General features: G+C 45.6%; 1 protein-coding gene across 2 annotated transcripts in view; it reads right to left on the bottom strand.

Moving 5' to 3' along the window:
- Positions 1–26,379, bottom strand: part of LOC102444904 (SUN domain-containing protein 3-like) — a 31,611-nt gene extending 5,232 nt beyond the window's left edge. Inside the window, exons 1-10 of one of the 2 annotated variants that reach the window (XM_075931447.1) lie at positions 26,280–26,379; positions 13,268–13,376; positions 9,324–9,419; positions 7,718–7,802; positions 6,668–6,738; positions 5,564–5,625; positions 5,157–5,197; positions 4,532–4,691; positions 2,003–2,087; positions 1,294–1,409 (exon numbers count right to left, since the gene is read on the bottom strand). In XM_075931447.1, the coding sequence (XP_075787562.1) occupies positions 1,294–1,409; positions 2,003–2,087; positions 4,532–4,691; positions 5,157–5,197; positions 5,564–5,625; positions 6,668–6,738; positions 7,718–7,802; positions 9,324–9,419; positions 13,268–13,355 (804 nt within the window). In that variant the 5' untranslated portion in view covers positions 13,356–13,376; positions 26,280–26,379. The remainder of the gene's footprint in view (positions 1–1,293; positions 1,410–2,002; positions 2,088–4,531; positions 4,692–5,156; positions 5,198–5,563; positions 5,626–6,667; positions 6,739–7,717; positions 7,803–9,323; positions 9,420–13,267; positions 13,377–26,279) is intronic. The other variant, XM_089779173.1, reaches the window with a different exon arrangement.
- Between the last annotated feature and the right edge of the window lie 784 nt (positions 26,380–27,163).

Genomic DNA, 27,163 nt, shown 5'->3' with positions numbered 1-27,163 from the left:
CAGACAGCAGAAGAGAACATGGTTTTCAGTGATATTAAGTACACTTTTGCCATCAAGAAGTTGGGGCAAACAGTGAATATTTCAGGAGGCACTGGATCAGTTGCTAAGGAGGCTAGCATCATATGAAGGGTGGAGGAGAGAAAGACCATTAAAATGTACGGATTTTTATATGCATTAATGACATATATGGAAGTTTTTATTTGTAAAAAGAAGAGAGAATTCCACTGACTACAGTGGATTTCAGATCGGGCTCAAAGGCTCTTATCCAAAAAGATACATAGGTGCCTAAACTCCAGACTTAGGCGCTTACGTCTTGGATTTAGGTGCTTATGTTCCAGTTTTAAGCTTCACTGCAATCCAAAGAATTTCTCTCAAACCCTGTAGATGCTTGAACAGACTTGGTGCCAAAGTCTTTTAGGTAAAAGTTCTGTTAGCAGCTGTATTTCTGTATCTACAAGCTACATGGGAACCCTCTGCCTCCCTCTAGGCCACCAGACACCTCTCTCAAATCTAAATGTAGGGGGGAGTGCAGGTGGCGAGGGGGGAGAGAGAAAGAGAGAATATGCATGAGTGGATGATTCTAAAATATCCCAGAGCTCAATGGTTTGAGCACTCTAAGGAAAAGACTTTTATTCAAATTCCTTCTCCTTCCCACCCCCACCCCCACCCCCCCAGAGGGAAGAATTTAACCTGGGTCTCCAACATCCCAGATGAGTGCTCTAACCACTGTGCTAAAATTTATAAAGTGAGCACCTCCTCCTCTGGCCATTTATGTAGAACAAGGGAGGCATGTAACTCATTCTCACAAAACATGACTTAGGTGCCTAAGGCATGTGACTTCAGCAAAGGGGTTCCTCTTGTGAATCACTAAGTAGAGAAAGAAATCTATCTCCATAAGAGGGAAGGAGCTTAGGACATCCTCTATCTCATCAGCATCTCCCATCTGCTAGCTTAGGAGATTTCTGGCCTACCATGATGTCTTTTGTGGATTTAATTGTCAGTTGCCTATCACTTCCTATTTATTGTATATGAAGTTGACGTGCCTAATTCAGTCTTTGTGGTTCAGAGTTATTTCTGTGATTTTTCAGGATAGCAACCATGGTACTGAGCATTACAATACCTTTGTGGGTAATGCTTTAAATGCAGGTTATCTATACCTAACTGCTCCTCAACCTTTCCTTAACTAGTTGGCTAACTAACTGAAGGCCCACCATTGAAGGAGGAGTTCTTGAGAAGATTTTTGAAAGAAGATATTTGAAAACAGAATAAGAGAACACACAAAATGTGCTTTACCTGCAAAATAATATCTGGAGGATTTGCAGAAGAAAAGAACCATGAACTAAAACAACACCCCTCTGTTTTCCCAAGTTCATAACTTTTAGATGTTCTGTCTGTATCAATGGTGGCACCTACAATTATAATATAAATATATTAACAAAGATCAGACCCTATGATAAGCAGCGGACTACAAGATATTTCTAATGTCACATATAAACCATAAATCTGTCCATCCTATGTTCCTCATGTTTGTATCTGAGTTCCTATGTGTCAAAGAAAAACAGTGAATACAATATCTTATGGCTGGATTCATGTCACAATATGGTGTAGAGAACATCCCACAATGGTCTGATATGGAGATTACTAATATGGTATAAATGATGACTCATTACCTAAAGTTGGTTTGTGTCACAGTAGTGTAAGGAAGATCAAGATTTCCCATTCACCTTTGATTAAGTGCGTAAATTAGTGCAGAGGAGAAGAATATCTCAGATACTTCTTAAAAGTTCATAACATTACCAGAGACATCATGGTGAAGGGAGAGGATGGGGATTCTAATGACTTGGGTTATATCCTTGATGCTTGCCACTGACTACCTGTCTGAACATAGGCAAGACAACTTAGTGCCTCTGTGTCTCAGTTTCTCCAGTCCGTTAAGGAGGAATAATTGTACTTACCATTGTAAAGGTGCTATATAAGAGCAAAACGATATTAGTATCCTTACCTATGGATTTCTGAGCCCAATCAGGCATCTGGACACGGTCCTCATAAACTTTCTTAAATGCTACATTTATCATCTCAAGCACTTGCTGAAAAAAAATAGAGAAGACATAAGGTAATCAAAGGAAGATATTTACAAGCAACAAACACTCATTCATAGGCACTTAAGGTGAAATATGCGGTGTGAATGAGAATTAATATTATTATTATCATATATATATATAGTAGCCCAGTGTCTGTGAGTCTGTAACGCCAAAATGCTGGCTGTTCCCTCTGGGGGGTGCTATTGCCTGAAATGCTGGCTGTTCCCTTTGAGGGGCCCGTGCTGCATGGGGAGTGCTTGCGCTGCTTGCTCCCCTGCGGTAGCCTGGCTGAGCGGCGCAAAAGTCAGACAAGTGCCATGGTGGGAGGTGAAGGGGGGGTGGGACAGTGATGTGCAGTGTGACAGCCGCTCCAGGCCCTGCCCCCTAGCTGTGCACATCACCATCCCGGCCCCCTTTGCCTCCCACCGTGGTGCTCGGCTGACTTCTGCACCACTCAGCTGGGCCGCCACATGGGAGCAAGTGGCGCAAGTGGCCGTTTGGGCTCTGCGCTCCCCAAGCAGCACGGGGAGTGTGGAGCCCAAAAGGCCATTTGGACTCTGAGGTCCCCCGAGTGAGAGGCAGGAGGTGGAGGAGTGCGGCGAGGGGGGGGGGGGGAGGCAGTAGCAGGAGGCAAGAGAGAGGGACACGGAGCGAGACACTGGAGGCTCAGGAGAGAAGACCGATGTGGAGGAGAGACCTGAAAATCCCATCTTATGATGGGCTAATTGTCTAGTCATATATATAGTAGCCCAGTGTCTGAGAGACTGTAATGCTGGCTGTTCCCTCTGGGTGATGCTGTTGCTGAAATGCTGGCTGTTCCCTCTGGGTGGTCCATACTTCATGGGGAATGCGGGGCCTAGACGGCCGCTTGCGCCACTTGCTCCCCTGTGGCAGCCTGGCTGAGCGGCGCAGAAGTCAGCTGACCACCACGGTGGGAGGGGCAAGGGTGCGGGGTGGTGACGTGTGGCATGACAGTGGCTCTAGGCCCTGCCCCCGGCCGTGAACATCACCGCCTTGCCTCCCACTGTGGCGCTCGGCTGACTTCTGTGCCGCTCAGCCAGGCATGGGAGCAAGTGGCACAAGCGGCTGTTTGGGCTCCACGCTCCCCATGCAGCACGGGGAGTGCGGAGCCCAAAAGGCCATTTGGGCTCCACGGTCCCCTGAGTGAGAGGCAGGATGGGGAGGAGAAGAGAAAGAGAGAGAGAGTGGGGAAGGCAGGTAGGAGGAGGAGGAGGAGGGAGGGAGACAGACAGACAGACAAACACACACTGAGAGACCGGAGGCTCAGGAGAGAAGACTGACATGGAGAAGAGACCTGAAAATCCCGTCTTATGACGGGCTAATTGGCTAGTTAATAATAATAATAATAATGAAATGCTCAACAGCAATTTCCATCTCAGATAAGTTGTCCCAGTAATCGTTGGAAGTATGTAAAGTTATTCAACTACTGAGCTGGAGGCCACACAATAAAGCTCTTCTCTGTTATGTCAGAGACTGGGTTTGTTTTCTTCAACATTCTGTTGTTTTAGGGGCCAGATAAATGTGAGAGCACCATGCAGACAGTGCAATCCAGGCCTCAGAATGCAAGAACAAGTATCTTGCCACTTAGTAATGATTCAGATAGATAACTAAGGAGGCCTGACTGGGAATCGTATCTACTCCTCAGCTAAAATTGGTGGCTCAGTTAAATGTGACGTTGAGAGTAGGTGTCAAGGATAAGGAAATGAACAAGTCTCCATGATGGGAAAAGAGGGTTAAGTTAGAAAGCAAAAACTAATCCTTAGTGTTATAAGATGCATAGTGTTTCCATCCAAGGAGTTCAAAGCGCTTTGTAAAGACAGGGAAGTGTTATCTCAGTATAAATGGAACAATAAATGCATAAAGAGGTTAACTGACATGACCAAGGTCACAAAGCAAGACAATGCCAGACTCAGGGTTACAAGCCAGCTTTCCTGACCCTCAGTTCAATGCTTTATTTGCTATCCAGGAGTGTACTGTGAGAGACCCCTTGGGTCTCTAGCTGCCATTTGGGATCAACTGTTGAAGGATTTACGGACCCTAAATTGTACATTTTCATGAAACAGTAAAACAAATTCATATGGTAGTGTTAATAGTGTTACACTTGTGAGACATTTTAGTGAGAAATGGCATAATTGTCAAAGTTCTATCCGATACTATCAGAATACAGCAGTGATAAAGCTCCAAGAGTGAGATTTTCAAAAGTGCTCCGCACTCGCACAACTGTGCTCTAAGCAAAGTCAGGGGTAAATCTCCCACTGACTTCAAAACAGTGTCATCCAGTGCAGAGTGTTTTAGAAATCCCATCCCTAATATTCAGTTCTATGAACTGGACTAACAGGGCCTAATTGGCTAGGAAGGGTGGGACAGGAAGCAGTGAGGGGGAATGGGGAGAGCTACAGAAGGGTATTTGTACAATTCTAGCCTCTTACATCTCTGTTCTCTCCTGGGATGTCACTCTCCTCTAGGATTTCTTGAACAGAATGCAGGATGCCCTCCATCACACCATTGATCTCTGCACGCAGATGATCCATCTGCTCTTTAAGGAGCTCGATTTCATGGACTTTTTCTTCCAATAGTGTGTGTGACTGCCTTGTAAACACGGGTGGAAAAACAGATATTAGACACCATTCTTCATTTAATGAGAACAGGAGACTGAAAATATGCCCATGCCTCTTTTATTTGGTCAGATGGACAAATAGGCCCCATTCCCTCTATTTTGAGGAGAATGAGGTTTCATTGATACCAGATGAAATGCTGCCTCTGGTGTGTGCACAGGACCTCTGCTGCTGTTGTGCACTCGGAGTGCCGTGGTTAACTCGACACTGCATTCTTGAGGACATCACTGTTATCCCTAGAGATAGAACCCAGACCTTCAGCTGCAAAAGCAAGAGCCCTACTGCTTCCGTAAAAGAAGTCACTCTATTGGCTAAGTATCCAGCTCTAACGCTCAAAGTGAACCAGCTACTAGAAGGAGACATAATTATGCACAGTTAGCCAAGGAATTACAGTGACCCCTTCATTGAAGTCAATTCATTGTCAAGAAATCCCTCTTACCACAGTGAATTCAGCTCTGTCTCATGTAGATCTGTCATTTCCTGTAAGAGAAAAGCAAGCAAAGCAAATATACTAACCATTAACACAGCCACAATGGTGACTTCTCAATGCAGGCAGTGCAGATGTTCCTTCCTCTCTTTGGAATCAGATAAAATATGCTCAACTAATTGAAGCCAGTAATCAGGTGGTGGTGATGGAGCAATATCCTGCAGCCCCAACTTTTTCTTTATAATGGCAAAAGTATCATTGATGTTAATGGTCATTTTGCCTATATGATGAAAGTGCAAAGACCGCAGGAGGCTGCCACAGAAGCTGAGGGTAACAAATTTGTCTAGGAAGGCAATTACTGAAGCTGCTTCTCATTTTGACTCAGAGGAGTTTACTTTCCTGTCCCAAGAGACACTTACCGGTGATGCCAGTCCCTCTGTCAATCTCTTGGATGATAGTGAGCCAACACAGTAAACACCTGCTGCAAATCACACACACAACAGAATTATTTCACCTAAATTGGAATCACTACTATGGCCTAGTTATCTACTTACAAACTCCCATGGTAACATGTTAGCTGAAGAGAAATGAAGCTGGGCTGCATATAACTCTGAAAAGACTAAGCTCCAGCCTATCAAACTTATTATGCCCAGCCTTGGTCACCCATATACCCCTGACATGATTATTGCAGCTCAGTATATCTATGAATGATGTCACACCTCTTGAGTGCTCCAGCTGGTACAGAATGTAGCATTCAGTCTGCAAGACAACACTAATCATGGTGAGCACATCACCCTGATACTCCTTTCTCTGAATTGGTTCTTCTCTGAACAGAGTTCAGGTCTAGGTCTCTGTCCCAACATTCAAAGCCACCCCTGGAATTGGCCAGGCTAACTGAGATTACCTCTCCTTTCACATCTGTGACTTCCCAGAATGTTCCCCCTGAACAATGTTCCCATTATTGGTCAACATTACGTTGTAATGTTGACAAATAATATGAGGCTTCTGAGGAGGAGAGACATAACTTTCATAGGAGCTGGTTCTAGACTGTGGAACTTCCTCCCACATGATATATACATGTAAATGGCCAGAGTCCTCACCCATATTCAAAACTAAATGTGGAACTCAGCTCTTCAGCTTTGCTTCCATCACAATAAAGCAGTTCCTTACAAAAAAACAACCTCATCATACAACCCACCTACTCCATCTCCCACAAACACTGATCCCATTCTTCCCCCCCAGAGCTATCAATTAGCCAACCTATTTACTCCAGCATGATGACAAGGAAAAGAAAATTGATTGCAATTTTTTGGAAATACAAGGAGATGCTTGGAGATGTTGAGCCATGGAAATATCTAGCTAGACATTGAAGAAAAAAACTTGTATAATAGTACAATCATAGTCTCTAGTCATAAGAATCCCTCAATCAATGTAATTAGATTAATTCTGTAAACGGGCATTTTTTTTCTTCACTGAAAGTTGAGATTACCTTTACATATCCCCTGAATTCAATGATTACTCACCATAAATTATTGGAACCAGAAATAACAGAATCTTGAAGATTTTTTTGCCATTCTGCAAGGTGATTAGGTCTCTGAAGGAAACCAAGCACAGAATTATCACAGCATCCACATGCACTCACACAATCTTGTTCTGATACTACTTTCATTCAGGCTAGGGCAAATCCTGTCATCCCCATTGCAGGCTTGTAGCACCCATTTAAGAGTCTACATAGAGGTCTCTTCCATCTGTGTTTCATAAAAGATTCTGCATGCCCTCATCCAAAATGCAGGAGAATTGTGGATAAGGTGGAAGATGAGGCAGAGAAGAAGCAAGATATTGTGGATGGATCTGTGACTAATGAAACCACTGATCAAACCACAGCCATGGACTCTGAGGGAAGAAGCAACAGCCAGAGAGGCTTCTGTGACCCTACAGTTTCAATAGCAGCCATGGACTCTGTACCCTGGGTCTCATAGCATTCTCCTCTGATTAGCTTGTTAACTCAGGCTGTTTTCAGGGTCTGAGATTTTGGCCAATGGCAGGTCCTGGTGATGAGCCAGCAGATGGACTTTGTTATTGCTCAGTTTCATGAGCAGCTGCCACAGAACTGCAGAGAAACCTGTATTAGTAACAATCACAGACACATTGTTTCTAAGGGTATGTCTACACTACAGAGAAGATCAAAGCTGCTGCTGTCGATCTTCCAGGGTTTGATTTAGTAGGTCTAGTGAAGACACGCTAATTCGAACTGAGATGGGGGACTCCAGTCAATGCTGGTAGTCCTGCTTTCATAAGGAGTAAGGGAAGTTGAAGAGAAAATGTTCTTCTTTAACTTCCTGCAGTGTGGACAGCACCAAAAGTCAAGTTAAGGTACTTTGACTTCAACTACACAATTAACAGCTAAAGTTGTATATCTTTATTTGACTTTTTCACATAGTGTAGACATACCCTAACTGAGCCCATCGCCCCATTAACTCCTGTGCCAGTCTCTGGCCGAGTTTTCTGTTGTCTCCTGAATATCAATTTACCCTTCAATACACCCTTCAGAAGAATTTTACTTTCATGCTTACTTTGTGGAGATACAAGCCTTTATGAGAGCTCTTGGGAGGGAGAGAAAGGCCATTATCAGAAGGAATGGGATGTTAAATATTGTTCCTGTGAAAACAAACCATATGGTTGTTAGGGCTTGATCCAATGGCCATCAAAATCTGTGGGGTTTTTTCTATTCATTTCAATTGGCTTTGGATCTGTCCCTTGCTTTAAATTGCTTCTACTTTCACATCTTCATTAACCCACACATGGAACATCATACAAAATATACAGTAGCACATACATACATAGGATTTTCCTACATCACTACATTTGTTTACATCAGTGGTTCCCATCTCAAAGTCACACAGGAGTTCTCCGGTGGTGGTGCAGGAAGCGCCACTTTTTATGTGAAAGAGGGGAAGTTACTTTAGCCTTTATTACTATGAACTATCATTATGTAGCCCCAAGTGTATAACACGCCCGTTACAGACAAATGTAAAGACAAGATATATGTCCAAAAGAGGCAGAAAATTTAACCATCTAAATATAAATTTCTGATAGAATAGGTGTATTTAATTATGGTACAGCATATTCTTTCAGGAGCCTGTAGGAAGACCATATTTTAGAATATATAAAAGAAACTATAGTTATGCAATGCAGGCCTAGAATTTCAAAAGTGATTAGGCTGAAGGGCTCTGTCTGGCATAACTCTAACCCTAAAGTTGTTGCCTCATCTCTGTCTCCAGAGTTGAAAATCAGGCTTTTCCAGTTTTCTGATTCTCACTAAAGCCAATAGAGTTCTGTCCATTGGTGCCAAGGACATTCCCTAGTATTCTTGAATTGATTGGATTGTGTTTTCCCGGAATTGCTGTGTTACAGACAGACAAACAGACATCTTTGGACCAGTAAGAAAACAAAATAAAAAGTGCATGTCAGCAGTTCCTGGATCAATGCAATCCTTTGTAGTGCTTGAACTCCACTCTCCATGTCAGACTACCTGCCCTTGATGCAGCTTTTGCCTGAAAAATCTTTCCTTATTCTTGCTAATGAACATGAGGAACGTATATTACAGGTGGGACCTTCCTGGTCTAGCACCTTCAGGACCTGAGCAGTCCCAAACCACGTGAGTCAAAGCTCCCCTCCTGGCTCTGCTCCACGACACCATCCCTGCTGCCTCCAGCCCTGCCAGCACTGCGCTTCCACCTGCGGTCAGGGTTCTGCTCACCACCGTGAGTACCAGTCCTGGCTGCTCTCTCAGCCGCCAGTCCTGCTGCCTCTGGCTGGGCCAAGATTCCACTTCCCACTGTGCTGGGCCCCACTCCTGGACCCCACGGCCTCTGGCACAGGTGAGGCTGCGCTCCCTGTCATTACCGGTCAGAGCGCTCCCAGGTAAGGGCCCCGACGCCTTCAGGCCAGGTAGGGCTGCGCTCCCTGCTGTGCCTGCTGTCTTCATCCCGGCCAGGGTGACTGTGCTCCCCACCATGCCGGCCCCACTGACTCTGGGACCACACTCCCTACTTCCAGTCCAGCCCCTGAAACAGGCCAGTTGGGACTCTTTGGTTTTGCAACATCTGTTGCCGAACCACAGAGCCCTGGATTTTAGAGGTTTAACCTCTACAAGAAAAAAATTTCCATTGTACATACTTAGAACACTCTTTTGGCGTGGCAAAGATCTGCTGGATGATGAAGCATCGGGGTTGGTCTCAATTGCCAAGTAGGACATTCTGGTAAATACCTCACCTGTCAAAGAAACATCATGTCATTAGGCAGGCAACCTGTCTCAGCTTCCTTTTTATTTACCTCCAACCATTCAGGTATAGTCTAAGTGCTGCTGGTATCTAAAATTTGTTTTCTTTGTGTCTCCCCTTCCATCTGCTCTTCTCCTATTTTCTCCTATTCCAAAATAATATAGTCCGTGTCTACACAACAAGCCCGTTATTTCGACATAATGTCAAAATAATGGTGACCGGGAGGACTTCTTGCTCCAACTCCTGTAACCCTCATTTTACAAGGAATAAGGGAAGTCGGAGGAAGAGTTCTCTTTCTTAAACTTCCTTCTGTGTAGACAGTGCCAAAAGCCGAAATAAAGTATTTCGACTTAAGCTATGCAATTGACATAGCTCATGTTGCATAGCTTCGTTCGGCTTTATCCCTGCTGTGTAGACATGCCTGGTATGCCCACATCTTGAATACTGCATGCACATCTGGTCACCCCATCTTAAAAAAGATACATTGGATTGGGAAAAGGTACAGAAAGGGAAACAGAAATGATTAGGGGAAGAAAGGACTTCCATATGAGAAGAGATTAACAAGACAGGGACTTTTCAGCTTGGAAAAGACATGACTAAAAGGTGAGGGATATGTTAGGGTACGTCTAGACTACATGCCTCTGGTGACAGAAGCATGTAGATTAGACTACTCGGCATAGGAAAATGAAGTGGAGATTTAAATAATTGCCGCTTCATTTAAACTTAAATGGCTGCTGCGCTGAGCCGATCAGCTGTTTGTTGGCTCAGCACGGTAGTCTGGACGCTCTGCGGATGACATCAAAGGCATTTGTCGACCTCCCAGGTATGCCTCCTGTTAGCTACTTGCTAAATAATTTGCCAAAAAGCCTAGAGTTTGCCTATGCTTTAGTAGCCCCTGGAAAGAGGTGATGGGTGTGTGTGGGAGGGTGGATGGGGTTGCTTCCCCCCAATTTTATGCTTAGCTTGTACTGACTTGCACTGCATTCGCTGTCATAAGTCTCTCGCCCATGCTCTCATTCTTCTGCCCCCTCCCCATCATGGCATGCACAGGTTTCTCCCCCCCCCCCACATCAAAATCTGAAATGGGGTCCCTGAGCTTCAGCGGAAACTGAGACATGATCCATGCCTTTTCATTGGTTCAGAGAGATATCATTGGCCCTTTATTCTATGTAGCTATCGATTACATTTGACCTATGTGATTGTGCGGTAATTACTAGTTATGATTAGATAATATTTTATGTGTATGTCCACTCAATTAGCCTAATGAAGAGCTAAAATGCACATAAGGAGTCCATTCCTGTAAACCAGTGGTCACCAACCAGTAGATCGGGATCTACTGGTAGATCTTGGAGCCTCTGACAGGTGATCCTGACTGGTTTGGCCAGGAAGCTCTCAAGTGCTGGTACTTCAGTTGCCCTTCCACCCACTGTCACGCTGCTCCTGTTCTCTGCCTTGGAGCTGCCCCTTGGAAGCCTCCTGCTTGCTGTGCAGGATGTCGGAGGGAGAAGGGGGAGCCCCTCCCCCAACTCCTGTTCCCTATCTCCACAGAGAGAAAGGGATGGAGGGAGTTTGGCAATGCAAATCTCTGTCACTCTCACACACTGTGTGTGTCTCTGTCATTCTCACAAACACTCACTGTTCTTCTCTCTGATCTCCTGACTCAACATGTACATGGGGGGGTTGTTGCTACTTTTACTGCTTGAGAAGTCGGGGTTGTTTTTTTTGGTTTTTGACTGGACTGTGCATTTCATAACGTTCATTTCTCTCTTATGCTTAAATTTAATTCTTTGAGTACTAAAATGTCATGTCTGGTGTAATTATCCTTATGGTTAGGTGTGCTCCTGGAGGTGCCTGACATGTCCCTGCCTCCCCCTGAGAAAGGCAGAGCAGGGGTTCATGCTGTCCTTACCTGCAGACACCACTCCTGCAGCTCCCACTGATCAATAATAGAGAACCTTGGCCAGTTGCGGCTGTTGGTGCCTGTGGATGAGGGGCCAGCTGCTTTTGGGAGTGAGGCAGGGCCAGGGGGATAGTAGGGCTGCCTTGGCTCTGCTGCTCCATTGGTGAGGCAGCTGTCTAACTGCTCCCAGGGTTGGCAGGACTAGAACTCTTCACTTTGTGCTCCCCAGGCCATCCCTACCCTAGTAGCCTCTAATCGGCTGTGTCTAGACTGCATCCCTTTTCCGTAAAAGGGATGCAAATTAGATACATCGCAATTGCAAATGAAGCGGGGATTTAAATCCCCCCTGCTTCATTTGCATAAACATGGCTGCCACTTTTTTCCGGCTCAGAGTTTTGCCGGCAAAAAGCGCCAGTCTAGACGGGGATCTTTCGGAAAATAAAACCTTTTCCGAAAGATCCCTTATCCCTCTTAAAATAAGGAATAAGGGATCTTTCGGAAAAGGCTTTATTTTCCGAAAGATCCCCGTCTAGACTGGCGCTTTTTTCCGGCAAAGCCCCGAGCCAGAAAAAAGCGACAGCCATGTATATGCAAATGAAGCAGGGAAGATTTAAATCCCTGCTTCATTTGCAATTGCGCTGTGTCTAATTTGCATCCTTTTTACGGAAAAGGGATGCAGTCTAGACACAGCTATCCAGTCTAGCTCCTTGTTATCAGAGGGTCCCTCATCATGTGTCTGGTTACTCCCAGGGTATGTGGAGGGTGGGGGGCTTAAAAGTAGGGAGGTGGGATGGGATCTCCAGTGAACTTGGGGATGGACATCAGCCTCTGGAGCACAGGGTGGTGGGCTTGATCCCGCCCCCCTCCAACCATTCAGGCAAGGGCTGGGCCACCAACACAGGCTGCCCAAGGGATGGACCTGGCTCCCATATTAGGAAAGAAGGATAAGAGACATGCTGAAGTGAAGGTGGGGTCTGGGCTCTGGAGTCGCTTAGAGTATAGGGTATTTGTCTGAGGAACACAGGGTGGTAGGTTCAAGTCCCTTTCCTATCCCTCCCTGGGAGCAACAGGATAAGGCAGCCTCAGGAAGTAGGGTGGGCTCTGGAATGGGACAGGGCAGCAGCTTAGAGAGCACAGAGTAGCAGGTTCAACTCCTGGCTACCCCACAGATAGACCAGAATCTAGGAAGGCAAAATAAGGGACCCCCAGAAATCAGGGGGGCTGACCCTAGAGCAGCCAAGGGAAGAAGGCATTTGCCCCATGCCTAAGACTAGAGCCTGCATCCCCATCCCAGCCTAGATACAAGTGAATGAGATGAAAGAAGGGGGACAGGGCAAGGCCTCAGGGAAGGAAATCAGGCAAGGGTATTTGGGTTTGAGGTAGATCTTACATTGCACTTTAATTGAGAAAGTGTTTTTGTGTAAAAAGGTTGGAGACCACTGCTGTAAACCTTCTTGCTATGACTTCCCACTTGCTTGAGCAAAGGCTGCAGGATCAGAACTAGTGGTATTGTAGGCAGCATTTCCATGTAAGATATGAGATTCAAAAGCTGCCAAGCTGATTAGTAGAGCACCCACAAGGTTTTTTGTTTCTACTGATGGTGCACATTCACATATGCTTTGGTGCACATAAATACATTTATTCTGTATATGGATGGAAAAAACCCACACATGGATGGAAAAGATTAGAAGGAAATGTTTTTGTAGGGAGGGATTAAGATTGCTATGAGTGCCAGTGTTGTGAAATGTTCTGCTGAACTCTTGCCTTTCTGCCTGTCTTGATGGGTGTTTTAAAACATGATTTGCCAATCTTTTCCCATGAAAAGCAGGGAAAATAATAATCTCCCTTTTACACCAATTATAGTATTTTACAGTTTCATTCCCAAAAGAGCAGAGTGGTTTAAAAACAAAAACAAAAAATTATTCTGTAGTTGGACTTACTCTCATCTGCCTGGCGCTTCTCAGAAAGATTTGAAGACCCATGGCTAGAAGATGTGAGAGATGATTCAGAAGAGTTACTCCCAGGCATTATAAAAATGATTCTAAGTGCCTGTTGAGAGAAAGAAGGGGCTACATTACCTACTTGTTCCATTATTTAACTAGGTAAGAAGGAACAAACAGTTTTTTAAATTACAGAGGAAACATCTGCAACAACAAAAGTTACAGAAAAGGTACCTGCCCGCACTCACCTTCACAAGTCCCAGAATCACACTGCTTGTCTCCCAGATGGGAATCTCAATTATCCCCACTTCATACCCCAGTTGTCCAGTTTAGAACTAGACATTCAATTTTAACTCTCCCTTGGAAGAAAATTCCTTTAAATTTGCTTTTACAATATGGATATTATTATAGTTTCCCTAAATAATCACCAGTAAAGAAACATGGCCTTACCCTCCCATGACCCCACAAGCAAAGGTGTAAATAAAACTTTTATAAATGATAACTAGTAAGAGAAGGCTGGACTGAAGGTGAGTGCTAATTTAAGAGTGACCCATAGCAACCTGTTTCAAGTATGTTAAGTCACTATAAAATAATGGTGGACAACCTGTGGACTGTGGACCCCATCTGCACCCTACCACATGTGCCTCTCACACACTCATGCTCTGGAGCCCTTCACTTCCTACTCCTCTTTCTCCCTACCAGCACTTTTTGAGTGCCATGAATTTGCTGATTTGCGCTTTGTTCCCACCCTTCCAGAGCTGAAACACTGTGAATCAGCTGTTTGCAGATGTTCAAGCACTGGGAGGGAAGGGGAGAAGCATGGACGGAGCACAAATCAGGTGATTCATGACACTCCAAAAGTGATGAGAGGAATGGGGATGTGTAGTAACATGTGAGCAGTGCTCAAAGAATACCCTATTTTTTTCCCCTATTCCAGTGCATTTTATAAGGTGCCCGTCTTCTTGGCATCTCAGTGCTTTTGTACTGAAAAGTACATAAAAAGTTAATATAGTAGGTCACATCACCCTTGGAAGTAGTGCTGTCATTTCCATGTTATCCTTAAATAAATCACTTCACTCTGTTATGAAAACTTGCTTTCCATTCTCCAGCTGCCAGAACAGGCTCAGCATCCAGGACAGAACTGAGAAGAGAAGAGAAGAGAAGAGAAGAGAAGAGAAGAGAAGAGAAGAGAAGAGAAGAGAAGAGAAGAGAAGAGAAGAGAAGAGAAGAGAAAAGAGGCAGTGTCCTCAGAAAGGCTGAGAAAGGCAGGAAAATCCCACCCTAAAGAGCAGACAAAAATAAAGAAAATAGCAGAGAAAAATACTTTTCCTTTCATGAAGCCTCACACAGTGCAAGGGAAAGACTGTACTGAGAGCTTTGGAGATGCCATTACAGTTCCACTGATGCTGGAGAGATACTCTGTCTGTCCAAGAAAGTCTTAACAGTGAATCAGCCCATCAGGGAGCCCTGAGTCAGAGGATGTGGAGAGCACCTCAAAGAAAGGCAAACAAAGCCATTCAAAGAGCTAAAGGGAAGAGAGAGAGGTCAAGATTAAAGGTAAAGGAGAAGAGTGGAAAGGCCAAGTATAAAGCCAAAAGAGAAGGAAAAGCAAGGGAGCCAAGGAATGATCAAAGAAAAGGACAAGCCTAAAGCTAAGAAATAGGTCAAATCTAAAGTCATGGGAGATAATGAAGCACAATAGGCAATTAGATGGGCAGGAAAATGAATTCCTAGATAAAATATTTAATCTCTCTACCTCAATGTCATCATCTGTAAAATGGTTTTGAGACCTAGCTTCCTCATGAGAGAGTTATGAGGTTTAGTTCTTTAATGTTTACAGAGGGCTTGGAGATTGTTGGAGGAGGGTTATGTCCAGACGAGCTTCAGATGTACCAAAAATTCTGAAACATGTAATTAATAATGATGATAATACAACTGTATTAACAAATCCAAAATGAATTCCATTATAAGGTGGCAAATACACTGTTGCATTGTTGGCAATATAATTGCATTTACTTTGAAGAACTTTCGGCACCAATAATAAAAAGTTTACGTCTTTTGAAGCAGAATAACATTCTGGCAGATGTAACTATGGCAAACCCAGGATACTTTAGGGTCTTGAGGGAGTTGGTAGAATTGGGAGATTTCAGAGAGCTTCTGGATCGTAGCAGGAGTATAGGTTTCAGCTAGCCTTTAGTTTCCACTCATTGTCATCAGTTTCTGTTTCAACCAGTGAGGGTGGACTTGGGGGTCAGCTCAGAGACAGTGGTGCTTAGCACAAAAATGAAACCAAACTCAAGACATGCAAGTATAGGTTGAACCTCTCAAATCTGGGATTCTCTAGTCTGGCAACATCCATTGTCCGGCAGGCCATGCATATTGCTGGACCAAAGAGCCCTGGAGCAACCCAGAGGCTGGGGAGTCCCCAGCCTGGCCAGGAACCCACGGCTTGATGTCAAGTTGGTGGTTGGTTTCTAGCGGAGTGCCCCAAGGATCTGTTCTTGGACTGGTTTTATTCAACATCTTTATTAATGACCTGGATGAGGATTTCACCCTCAGCAAGTTCACAGATGACACTAAGCTAGGGGGAAAGGTAGATACACTGGAGGGCAGGGATAGGGTCCAGAGTGACCTGGACAGATTAGAGGATTGGACCAAAAAAAATCTGATGAGGTTCAACAAGGACAAGTGTAAAGTCCTGAACTTGGGACGGAAGAATCCCAAGCATTGTTACAGGCTGGGGACTGAATGACTAAGTAGCAGTTCCGCAGAAAAGGACCCGGGGATTACAGTGGATGAGAAGTTGGATATGAGTCAACAGTGTGCCCTTGTAGCCAAGAAGGCTAATGGCATATTAGATTGCATTAGGAGGAGCATTGCCAGCAGATCCAGAGAAGTGATTATTCCCCTTTATTCGGCTCTGGTGAGGCCACATCTGGAGCATTGAGTACAGTTCTAGACCCCCCACTATAGAAAGGATGCGGGTGCATTAGAGAGGGTCCAGTGGAGGGCGACCAAAATGATTAGGGGGCTGGAGCACATTACCTATGAGGAGAGACTGAGGGATTTGGGTTTGTTTAGTCTGCAGAAGAGAAGAGGGAGGGGGGATTTGATAGCAGCCTTTAATTTCCTGAAGGGAGGTTCCAAAGAGGATGGAGAGAGGCTGTTCACAGTAGTGACAGATGGCAGAACAAGGAGCAATGGTCTCAAGTTACAATGGGGGAGGTCTAGGTTAGATTTTAGGAAAAACTATTTCACTAGGAGGGTGGTGAAGCACTGGAATGGGTTACTTAGGGAGGTGGTGGAATCTCCATCCCTAGAGGTTTTTAATTCTCAGCTTGACAAAGCCCTGGATGGGTTGATTTAGTTGGGATTGGTTCTGCCTTGGACAGGGGGCTGGACTTGATGACCTTTTGAGGTCTCTTCCAGTTCTATGATTCTATGATTCTATGAGCATCAACTGGGACAGGCTGGGTACAGGTGGCTGGGTACTCCCTCCATTAGCAGGGCCATGAAGCTGCCTGCTGCTGGGCGGCCCTGGCTAGGAATCCCGGTAAACCCCTGGTGGCAGTGGGGTCAGGGGAAACAGGCAGCCTCTGCTGGGGAACAGCTGAGTGAAGGGGGCTGGTGGAGACAGGCGGCCATGGCCAGAGAATCTGCAGAATCCCTAAAGTCAGCAGGGCAGCCCGAGCTGGGGAATCCCTAGCGGCAGCAGGGCTGGCGGCACTGAGTGGCCCCAACTGGGAACCCTGGGGGACACCCTGTGGCAGTGGCCAAGCAGTTCCCAAACCCCAGGGGACCCTGGGACAGTGGGCAGGCAACAAGGTAGGGAGCCCCTGCTGGGCCAACTTCAGCGGGGTCAGCAGCATAGCAGAGAACCCCAGGGAGAGGAGCCCAGGAACCAGGCAGTCAGCAGGGGAGCACTGACTCCGTTGGTCCAACAAACTCCCTGGTATGGGACAGCTCAAGTCCCTAGAATGACAGACCAGGGAGGTCCAACCCCAACAGTGAACTGAAACTATTGCATTCTGCAAATTCCCAGTGAGTCTCACTGAGGAGTCACTATTTGCTCATCTTCCTTGCTGTACAGATCGAACGGATGACACCATCACAGTGCTTACTTCAGAAAAATGACCACCACTGCAATGGAAATATTACAAAATATGAGAGGGATTGAATGCGCCTTGACAGAAAAGTAAAATTCTGCAAACTTGCTAGGTCTGAAGCCATGGGACTTGGGTGACCATTTTTAAAACTTAAAACAGTAGTCAAACAATTCCTGACTTAACACACAGTGGCTACGTCTACACTGGCCCCTCTTCCGTAAGGGGCATGTAAATTTCAAGAGTCGTCGTAGGGAAATCCGCGGGGGATTTAAATATCCCCCGCGGCATTTAAATAAAAATGGCCGCCGCTTTTTTCCGGCTTTTAAAAAAGCCGGAAAAGAGCGTCTAGACTGGCCCCGATCCTCCGGAAAAAGCGCCCTTTTCCGGAGGGTCTTATTCTTACTTCAAAGTAAGAATAAGACCCTCCGGAAAAGGGCGCTTTTTCCGGAGGATCGGGGCCAGTCTAGACGCTCTTTTCCGGCTTTTTTAAAAGCCGGAAAAAAGCGGCGGCCATTTTTATTTAAATGCCGCGGGGGATATTTAAATCCCCCGCGGATTTCCCTACGACGACTCTTGAAATTTACATGCCCCTTACGGAAGAGGGGCCAGTGTAGACGTAGCCAGACAGGATTGCCACTTGTTCCATTATAATAATGGTTAAAGATTGTTGTATGCCAAATGTGTTGGACAGGAAGATGTATTTATAAGTGATTTGTGAAACCAAAATAGTTTAGCATTCACTGAAGTTTGTTGCTGACAAATACTGTTTCGCCAGCTCTAGATTTAAGCATTTCAAGAGCACCCGTAATGATTTTATCTATTAACTGCCACAAGATGGTAAGTTGTTTAAACCACAGTACCTATGTCTGATTGTCAGCATTTGGGAACAGCAATGGTATTGCTATAGTCCAGCAGTGGTGATGACTCAGTGTCTTTGGGTCCATGTTAGACAGGGCAATTCTTACAGATTCAGCGTCGGGTTTAGGGGTATGTGTCCTGCCACCCCCAAAAGACTGACCCACAAAATTAATAACATTTAATGAAATACTAAACAAACCCAGATCTGACAGTGGTCATCCTTAAAAGGACAAGTATCTAACATGTAATCATTCTGTCTTTCCAATAAACTTTGCTGATTTGATCTGATGGCAGTTGCATTGGTAACTTAACAGACTAACCAGGATGACCATTGCTGGCAAATGACAGCTAACATTTTACAGTTGCTTAGAGAAATCCTTTCAGTTTCCCAAAGGGGCGGCAGCTGAACAGTCCCACATGTTAGATGTTATGTGGGAAAGAGATTTTACTAGTACACATGAAACTGTGTAATTAATTCTAAGGAAGCATCAACCAAAGGCTGAGCATCTCAGCTAAAGATAAAGGCCTTGACTAGCCTTGACTTAGGCTTTAATCATCTAAAAATGACTTCCATCAGATTAGGATCAAGAAGCAACATTTGACCCACAGGCAGCTATGTGGGCCTAATGAATGGTGGCCCTGAGGCACGGGAGAAATGAAGTGACTGAATTCTATGTGAGGTCTGGTAGGAGGCGCCCTGACAAGTGACAGGGAGATAAGCAGCTTTGGGGAAATATGGGGGCCAGCGAGCTGAGTGTGTCCAGAAGAGGGGGCCAGAGGCCAGGTGATACCAGGAGGATGCTGAGAGATTGTAGGAGGAGCTGTCCCAGAGTGAAAACAACTGGGACTACAGTCTGCAGCAGCAACCCCAAAGGCTGCACTAACAGGGAGCTGGAATGAAAGAAGCAATCCCCTAGGTACCCTGCAAAGAAAAATGGCCTAAGGGCAATTAGGGTAATGTGGGTCTTAGTCACTCCTAAAAGAGCTGCATCCAGGAGGGCTGGTTAGCCTTAAGAGAGCCTTAGAATTAGGTTTAGGTCAGGTCAGAAGCAACCTTCAGCAAAAATGGGAAGTAACAGGCAAGTAGCCACCCACTGGGAAATAGCTTACCAGAAGCTATCACACACAGATTGTAATGCCTGGATGTGCAATATCAAAGAGGGTCACACCTACCTATTGTCACCCACAACAAGACACCATCAAGCAGAAGACCCAGCCTGGGAAGGTCTCCTAGAAGGCCTTACCAGACAGAACAGCTTCTGTCTTGCAATTAAATAATCCCGTCTAGTGCACATGTTCCCACAAGAGGGCAGCAGCTGCTTATTCCTTGAACACTTCCTTAAGAGGATGGAAAAATCATTGCAATTGTATTGTGCAACCTGTGTTTGAAGTACCAGTTTTAAAAGTGCCTCTTTGAGACCTAATTGTTTAGGTGTTGCTGATACTCAACTACTGATCAAATGCAACTTTTTTTCTTTCTTTGTCTTTGGTATATATGGTACCTGGCATGACGGGCTGGAGAGGGTAGCCTGGCTGCTGGGTAAGGAGGAATGGTGAGTGTTATGTGCTTTAGGGAATTATTCAGCTGCTGGATGAAAAGGATGATGTGGTAGGGATTTGGATATCTGGGGGGGGGGGGGGTATGATTATGAAGAGAATATATAGATCTTATTAGTGGAGTTTCCATTTGGAGGAAGAGGTGTATCTCTAGAATATTTTTAGGGATGAATGAGTTGATTCTAGTAAATTGACTGCCTAGTGGTCATATGCAGTAAGTTATAAAATAAGTGGTTCAGTCATACGCAGTAAGTTATAAAATATTTTTTCTTTAAAGATCTATGTTTTGAATGAACACCCATTTCTCTGAGACATGACCAATCCTTAATATCCTGAGAAAAGTTCATTATTTTTTTCTAATACAGGTTGGACCTCTGGTCTGGCACCCTGAGGACCTGAGCTGCCTGGGCCAGGAAGTTTGCCAGTGCTCCCCTGCTTGCTGCCCAGCTCCCAGACTCCTTTTTCTGGGGCACTCTGTCCTGCCATTGGCCCCCTAAATCTGGCTGGGCATGGCTCCTCACCCTACTGTCCGCCTTCTGCCCCAAGGTCTCCTGGGGTTCCTGGCAGGGACTGCTTGGCTGCTGCTGGTTCCACTGCTGCAGGGTGTTCCCCAGGGTTCCTGGTTGGGGCCACCCAGTGCCACTGGCCCAGCTGCTGCCACAGGGGTTTCCCAGCCAGGGCCACCTGGCAAGTCTGCCCCACTGCGAGGGCCACCCTGCTGCTGCTGGGGATTCTGGCCGACCGCCTCCACCAGCCCCACTTCAGTCGGGGGTTCCCCGGCAGAGGCTGCCCAATCATCCCAGCCCCACTGCCACCAGGGGTTTCTCAGGGTTTAGACAGGGCCACCTGGCCACAAGCAGCCCAGCTGCAGCTGGGGGCTCCCCAGCTGGGGCCAGGACTCCCCACCCATGTGGCCTCACTAACCCCAGGGGTTCCCCAGCCCAGGCAGGAGCTCCCAAACCGCTGCATGGCCCTGCTAATGCCGGGGGTTCCCTGGCCAGGGCTGGAGCTCGCCAGCCACCATCTGGCCTTGTTGATGCTGGGGGCTCCAGGCAAGGGCAGGTGCTCTCCAGATGCTGCCCGTCCCAGCGAGTGCTCCCCAGCCCCTGCATTGCTTTGGGGCTCTTTGGCCCAGCAACATCCCTGGCCCTGCCAGACCACGGATGATGCCAGACTGGAGAGTCCTGGATTTGGGAGGTTCAATCTGTACTTACAGTAGGTAAAATTAATTGTTTCAAAATCAAATCTGTAAGCATTGTTAAGGGCTATAGTAACCTGTTAGACTGCTGATAATAAAACTACAGAAGTAAAATATGTTATTAATTCATAGAACCATAGAGCTGGAAGAGACCTCAAGAGGTCATCAAGTCCAGCCCCCTGCCCAAGGCAGGAACAATCCCAACTAAATCAACCCAGCCAGGGTTTTGTCAAGCTGAGACTTAAAAACCTCTAGGGATGAAGATTCTACCACCTCCCTTGGTAACCCATTCATCTCTCTAATTGGCTACAAATGCTGTTGTGACTTCTGTTTTCTGCTTTTGAAACTCTTCTTTGTTTCCTTTGTGCTCTTCCCTTTTATTGTTTGTTCTCCATAGAGGTGCTTAGAAAGGTGCACTGCCTCATGTGGTATATTTATGTATTGGTATTGAAATGAGTGATAGCATTTGTTCTCTTTTCTGTGATGTTGAATTTCATTTGCATTAGGATGCACAGGAGCGGATGATAAAGCGCAGTATCTGACAAACTTTTCTATCCCCATCCTACCTACATGCTTGCCCCATTACTAAATGCCATCACTCCTGGCAGCTACACCAGGTGCTCTAAAATTTCCTTTTTCATTTAAATGATAATGTAAGTCTCTGGTTCTTGGGCACAAAAACAACATTCAGAATGAAAGCTGAGTGTAAAACACTGCAATGAAAAGTAACTCTGACAGGGGTGACCTTACCCATTCATCTGTGAAAATTAATGATGGAAATCTAAAAGTCAACCACTATCTATTTCACTGCTAATCAAAACATACCAAAAGAAGAGAGGTGGTCATGCTAACAAGATCTATAGTCTATTAGGAGTAGAGTCTCCTGAGTAGCATTTGGCATCTGGGTGTATGAAGCACAGGTAATGAGCCATGCTTGGGATGTTTCTTCCTTATCCTGGCCTATATATAAAGTGCCTGCCACTCTGTTATCTCTGTGCTTTTGTGCTGGAAAGCATATGAAGAACAATAAAGTAGGTCTCATCATGCTCAGAAATAGTGCTGATTATCTGCCATTTCCAATTGTCCTTAAATACATCACGTCACTCTTTTATCACAACATGGAGATTCTCTGTACTCCTTGTCCCACAGCATGAGTCAAATCATTTCTGCATCATCATTGTAGCAGCCCCAGGGTGCAAAAGAGAGAGATAGCTGCACAAATTCAGGAGCTTGTGGCAAGAGGGGAGGAATCCCCAGCTGGTATAAAGCTACATACAATGTCTCTAAATCAATGAAGAGCAACTTAGGCTAGTGAGTGGGCCGCATGATTGGCCCTCCATCTCAGTGAGCTGCAACAGTGTTGTAACCAAGCTGTCCTTCTGGGACAGGATAGTTTTGCTATCTGTACTTGCACTTTGATTGGATGCAGAGGGAATGCGTAGCTTTCACAAAGTTGTGTACAATCAGCATGCACCTCACTTCAGGTGCTCCTGCTTTAAGTGCATATCACTTTTGTAATACTGGTAGGAAAAAAACTATATGGATGAAAACTAGAAGAAACTGGCAATCCTGTACATGGGCAGCAGTAAACAAAACGTTCACATGGGTGATGCATAGAACCCAAATGGGCCATATGCAGAGCTTGGGGTTCAAGTTGTATACCACTGCTCTAAATTATCCTTTCTTCTGGCCCCCAGCCTAGCAGGCTCACAAAGAGTAGTGATCCTTGGCTACCGTAATTAATTCTAAGGAGAAATTGCAGCTGGTGAAAATCACAGCAGCCTTCAAGATTTTCTAAATTATGCTTGGGTGAAATCTATTCCTAGAGGATCACAGAATTGAGGAACACAAAAGTGGCTGTTAATAACCTCTGTGATTGGTCACTTGGCTCCTGCTCAGCTCATTAGTCCAACTCAAGAACCTAATCCTTTGTTTCCAAATACACTAGATTCCTCTCCAGAGAGAGGGGGAAGAAATCAAGGGAAAGGAATAAAGGAAGAGTGAGTGGCAGTCTATACTGAAGGGAGAACTTGCCTTACATTTTCCAAGCACTGTAGCAGCTGCCAGAACATACTCAATAGTCAGGACTGAATTGAGAGAGAAGAGGCAGCATCTTAGTCTATGTCTAGACTGCAGGCTTCTTTCGGAAGAACCTTTTTTTGGAAGAGATCATCCGAAAAAACTTCTTCCGAAAGAGAGCCTCCACACACAAAAGCGTATTGAAAAAGCTATCTGCTTTTTCGAAAGATAGCGTTCACACTGAATGGATACTATCTCGTGTTTAAGCTGTGATTACTATGCACAGAGTGGCCACCAGAGCACCTGTGCTTTTTTCCTCTTTCCTCTTCTTTCAAAAGAACTCCATCTTCCCCGTCCACACATGTCTTTTTCTGAAAGAGCTCTTTCGGAAAAAGGCTTCTTCCTTGTAGAAAGAGGCTTACCAACACCGGAAAACCCCACCTCTTCTTTCAGTTTACTTTGGAAAGAACGTGATTGCAGTGTTGACGTAACTCAGGTTTTGTTAGAAAAATGGTCGTTTTCTGACAAAACTGTAGTGTAGATGTACCCATAGGTTACACTGCAGGGTTTTTGTACAAGAAGAAATAAATCTACACTGCAGGGTTTTTGTGCAAGAAGCTTTTTGCAGAAGAAAAATTCTGCAAAAACTTCTTGTGCAAAAGTGTGTCCACACCTCAAAAGCACATTGCAAAATTAATGTGCTTTTGTGCAAGAAAGCATCCATATTGCATGGATGCTCTTGCGCAAGAAAGCTCTGATTGCCATTAACAGAATGGCCATCAGAGCACCTGTGCTTTTTCTGATAGGCTCTTTTTGCCCTGTGGAGTATTCGCACATGCCTTTTTGTGCAAGAGCTGTAGCACAAAAAGAAGTTGTTCCTCATGGAGAAAGGAATAACTCTACCAGCAAAAGCCTTTTGTCCTGTCATTTTACTGTATTTTTTTACGCAAAAACGTGCTTGAGATATGGATGCTCTGCGGTTTTTGTGTAAAAACGGCCATTTTTGTGCAAAAACCTTGTAGTGTAGACATAGTCACAGTGTCCTAAGAAGGGCTGAAAAAGGCAGGAAAGGCCCATCCTAATAAGCAGACAAAAATAAGGAAAACAGCAGAGAAAAATAAATTTCCTCTCATGAGGCCCAGAGTTCACACAGTACAAGAGAAAGACTGTATCAAGAGCTGTAGAGATGACATTGACAGATCCACTGATACTGGAGAGATGCTATGTCTCTCCAAGAAAGTCTTAACTGAGAATCAGCCCATCGGGGAGTCCAGAGTCAGAGGATGTGGAGAGCACCACAAAGAAAGTCAAACAAAGCCATTCAAAGAGGGAAGCAAGAAAGAGCTAAAGAGAAGAGAGAGGGCAAGATTAAAGGTAAAGGAGAAGAGTGAAAAGGCCAAGTATAAAGCCAAAAGAGATGGAAAAGCAAAGGAGCCAAAGAATGATCAAAGAAACGGACATACCTAAAGCTAAGAAATAGGTCAAATCTAAAGTCATGGAAGATAATAAAGCACAATAGGCAATTAGACAGGCAGCAAAATGTGAGGCAGAAAAAAAAACTTTCAGTAGGCTCAGTGGTTCAGGTAGCCCACCCTGTCCACCAATTAAACTTGAGAGGTCAGCTTCATTGGGCTTTTTGGCTTTTATGTATTCCTGAAGTTAAAAGAAGGGAGATGGCTGCAAAGCATTTTAAAAGCCTGTTTTTCCATCACCTTGCACCTTGTGTGATCATTTATACCAGAGCACCACGTGGGTGTGAAATGCTCCCACAACAGAACAAGCAATCAGGCTCATTATTATAGGGAGAAATATGGGAGCCATTTTATATTTTTGCAGAAATACTAAGCCTTGGGTTTAATATTATCTAATGGAAAAATACTTAAAACACTGTGAAATAATGCTGTGAATAATTTTCCATTGGGCATGCAAAGCTGTAGTACAACTATTTCTATTTTATGACACTGTAGCTTCTGAAGCAAAGTGGATATCATTACTTACTAAATAAGCAGTTTGTGACAGATTAATTTGTTTGATCACAAAATATAGAAGATGTATTCTGTGACTTATAGGGAGCACCATGGTTTAGAACAGGCCCAGGCATCAAGATGATAAAGTTTTAGTGCTGGTTCTGCTCTAGACTCACTGTATTCCTAGATAAAACTTTTAATCTCTCTGCCTCAGTGTCTTCACCTGTAAAATGTTTTCTTCACAGGAGTGTTGGGAGGCTTAGTTCTTCAATGTTAGCAAAGTGCTTTGCGATCTTCAGAGAAGTGTCATGTCCGGAGAATTTTCAAATGAGGAAACCAGTGCAAAGTTCTATGATATATCCAAAATTCGGACATGTGATGATACAGCTTTATTAAGAAATCCAAACCCAAGTCCATTATGAGATGGCAGATAAAATGTTGCACTGCTGAACCGTAAACAGTAATATTTACGTCAAAGAACTTTGGGGAGCAGTAAAAAGCGATGTCTTTTAAAGCAGCATAATGTTCAAGCAGCTGTAATTGTGACAGCCCCATGGATACTCTGAGCCTTAGGATAGCTGCAGAATAGGGAGACTGCGAAGAGCTGCTGGATCTTAGCTAGAGTCAAGGTTTCAGGTAGATGTTGGTTTCTTCTCGCTGTCATCGGTTTCTGTTTCAACCAGAGAGGCTAGAACTGGAGCTTAGGTCAGAGACATTTCCTGTTTCTCTTCTCTCCCACTGCAGCAATCGTTAGTGTGGGGATGAACTCCCACCCCAATGCTGCCTTGCCCAGGGAGGAGGCTGCAGTCTTGGGGCAACCTGGGTCTCGGCCTCTTGTGCTGCAGTTGTCATGGAGAGGGGCTGGAGGGACTGTGCCTGTTGAGTTACAAGGCCCAAGGAAGGGGGAGGGATAGCTCAGTGGTTTGAGCATTGGCCTGCTAAACCCAGGGTTGTGAGTTTAATCCCTGCAGAGGCCATTTGGGGCAAAAATTTGTCAGGGATGGTACTTGGTTGTGCTGTGAAGGCAGGGGCCTGGACTTGGTGAGATCCCTTCCAGCTCTAGGAGACTGCCTATCTCTGTTAATTTAACCCTGCTGGGTGGGCACAGGGTGCCAGCAACAGCCATCTCTGGGACACAAGGGAGGGTCACGCTCTGTCCCTCACAGCCCAGGCCCCCTGGCTGTGCTGCTGTGACACTGCGGGCTCTGGGTGGCAGGGCCCTTTTCCCCAACGTCAGCCCCTCCCGCCTGGTGGCATCTCCCTGCGCTGGGCCCCGCCCCCTCCCACTGCCCAGCCGCTCACCACACCTGGCTCCGCCTGCTCCAACTGCACTGCTGCTGCGGCCCCTGAGCGCCCCCTGCTTTTCCCTCAGGCAGCGCCCGCTCACACGGAGGGCGGGACCCTGGCTCCTGACTCTCTCATTGGCCTGTCTGCCCTGTCACTCAGGCTCACCTAGGCCACTGGCCTCTCCCCATTGGCTTTGGGGACTGTCTGTCTTAGAGTCTTGATTTCTCATTGGCCTGTCCCCTTTCTTATGGTACTGGGAGAGGGTTAAACAACTCCCCCTCCAGTAAGTTTCAGTAAGGGGCTGTAGGGAGGCAGAGTGGCCTGCCACAGAGCATGTCAGGGAGCACAAGAGCCCCCATCTCCCAACTGGTCCCTTACTGGCTCCCTTGGGACTTTGCCTGCTGCACCACTGCACAGATGATGTGACGGCGACAGCGGCTTCTCTAGCAATGCAGGGAGTGGGAAGGGGGAACCAGAACGCAGACAGGAAAGAAGAGGAGAAACCAAGCAACTGACAGTAGAGAATTGGTTGCTGGAGCAACTTCACAGCATTCAGTGCCACTCTGGGTTTGGGAAACCAGTGTAGATTTGGCATGAGATTGACCACTGGCGTGCAGACATGGGATGCCCTTCAGGCCCTATTTTCCCTGTGGAATCTTCTACAATCTGGCCAGCTCCAATAGTCAGGAAGCAGGAGAGTGTGTGTTGGGGAAGAGGAGACTCCCCAAGGTCCTGTTGTGTTTTTCGGTTGAGCTTCAGACTTTTCCCTGAGTGTCCTTGGCCAGGTCAGCCCAGGGCTCCAGCTAAATGACAGGCACAAGGCCTTTCAGAAGAAGGTTTCAGGAAGCTGCCCCTTTCCTCCAGGTTCCATGTCTACTCCAGATAATCTCCTTATGCAGTAGAT

This window comes from Pelodiscus sinensis, chromosome 6, assembly GCF_052426305.1.
Source record: "Pelodiscus sinensis isolate ZL-2025 chromosome 6, ASM5242630v1, whole genome shotgun sequence".
NCBI lineage: Eukaryota > Metazoa > Chordata > Testudines > Trionychidae > Pelodiscus > Pelodiscus sinensis.
This window is presented reverse-complemented; position numbering and strand designations above follow the sequence as displayed.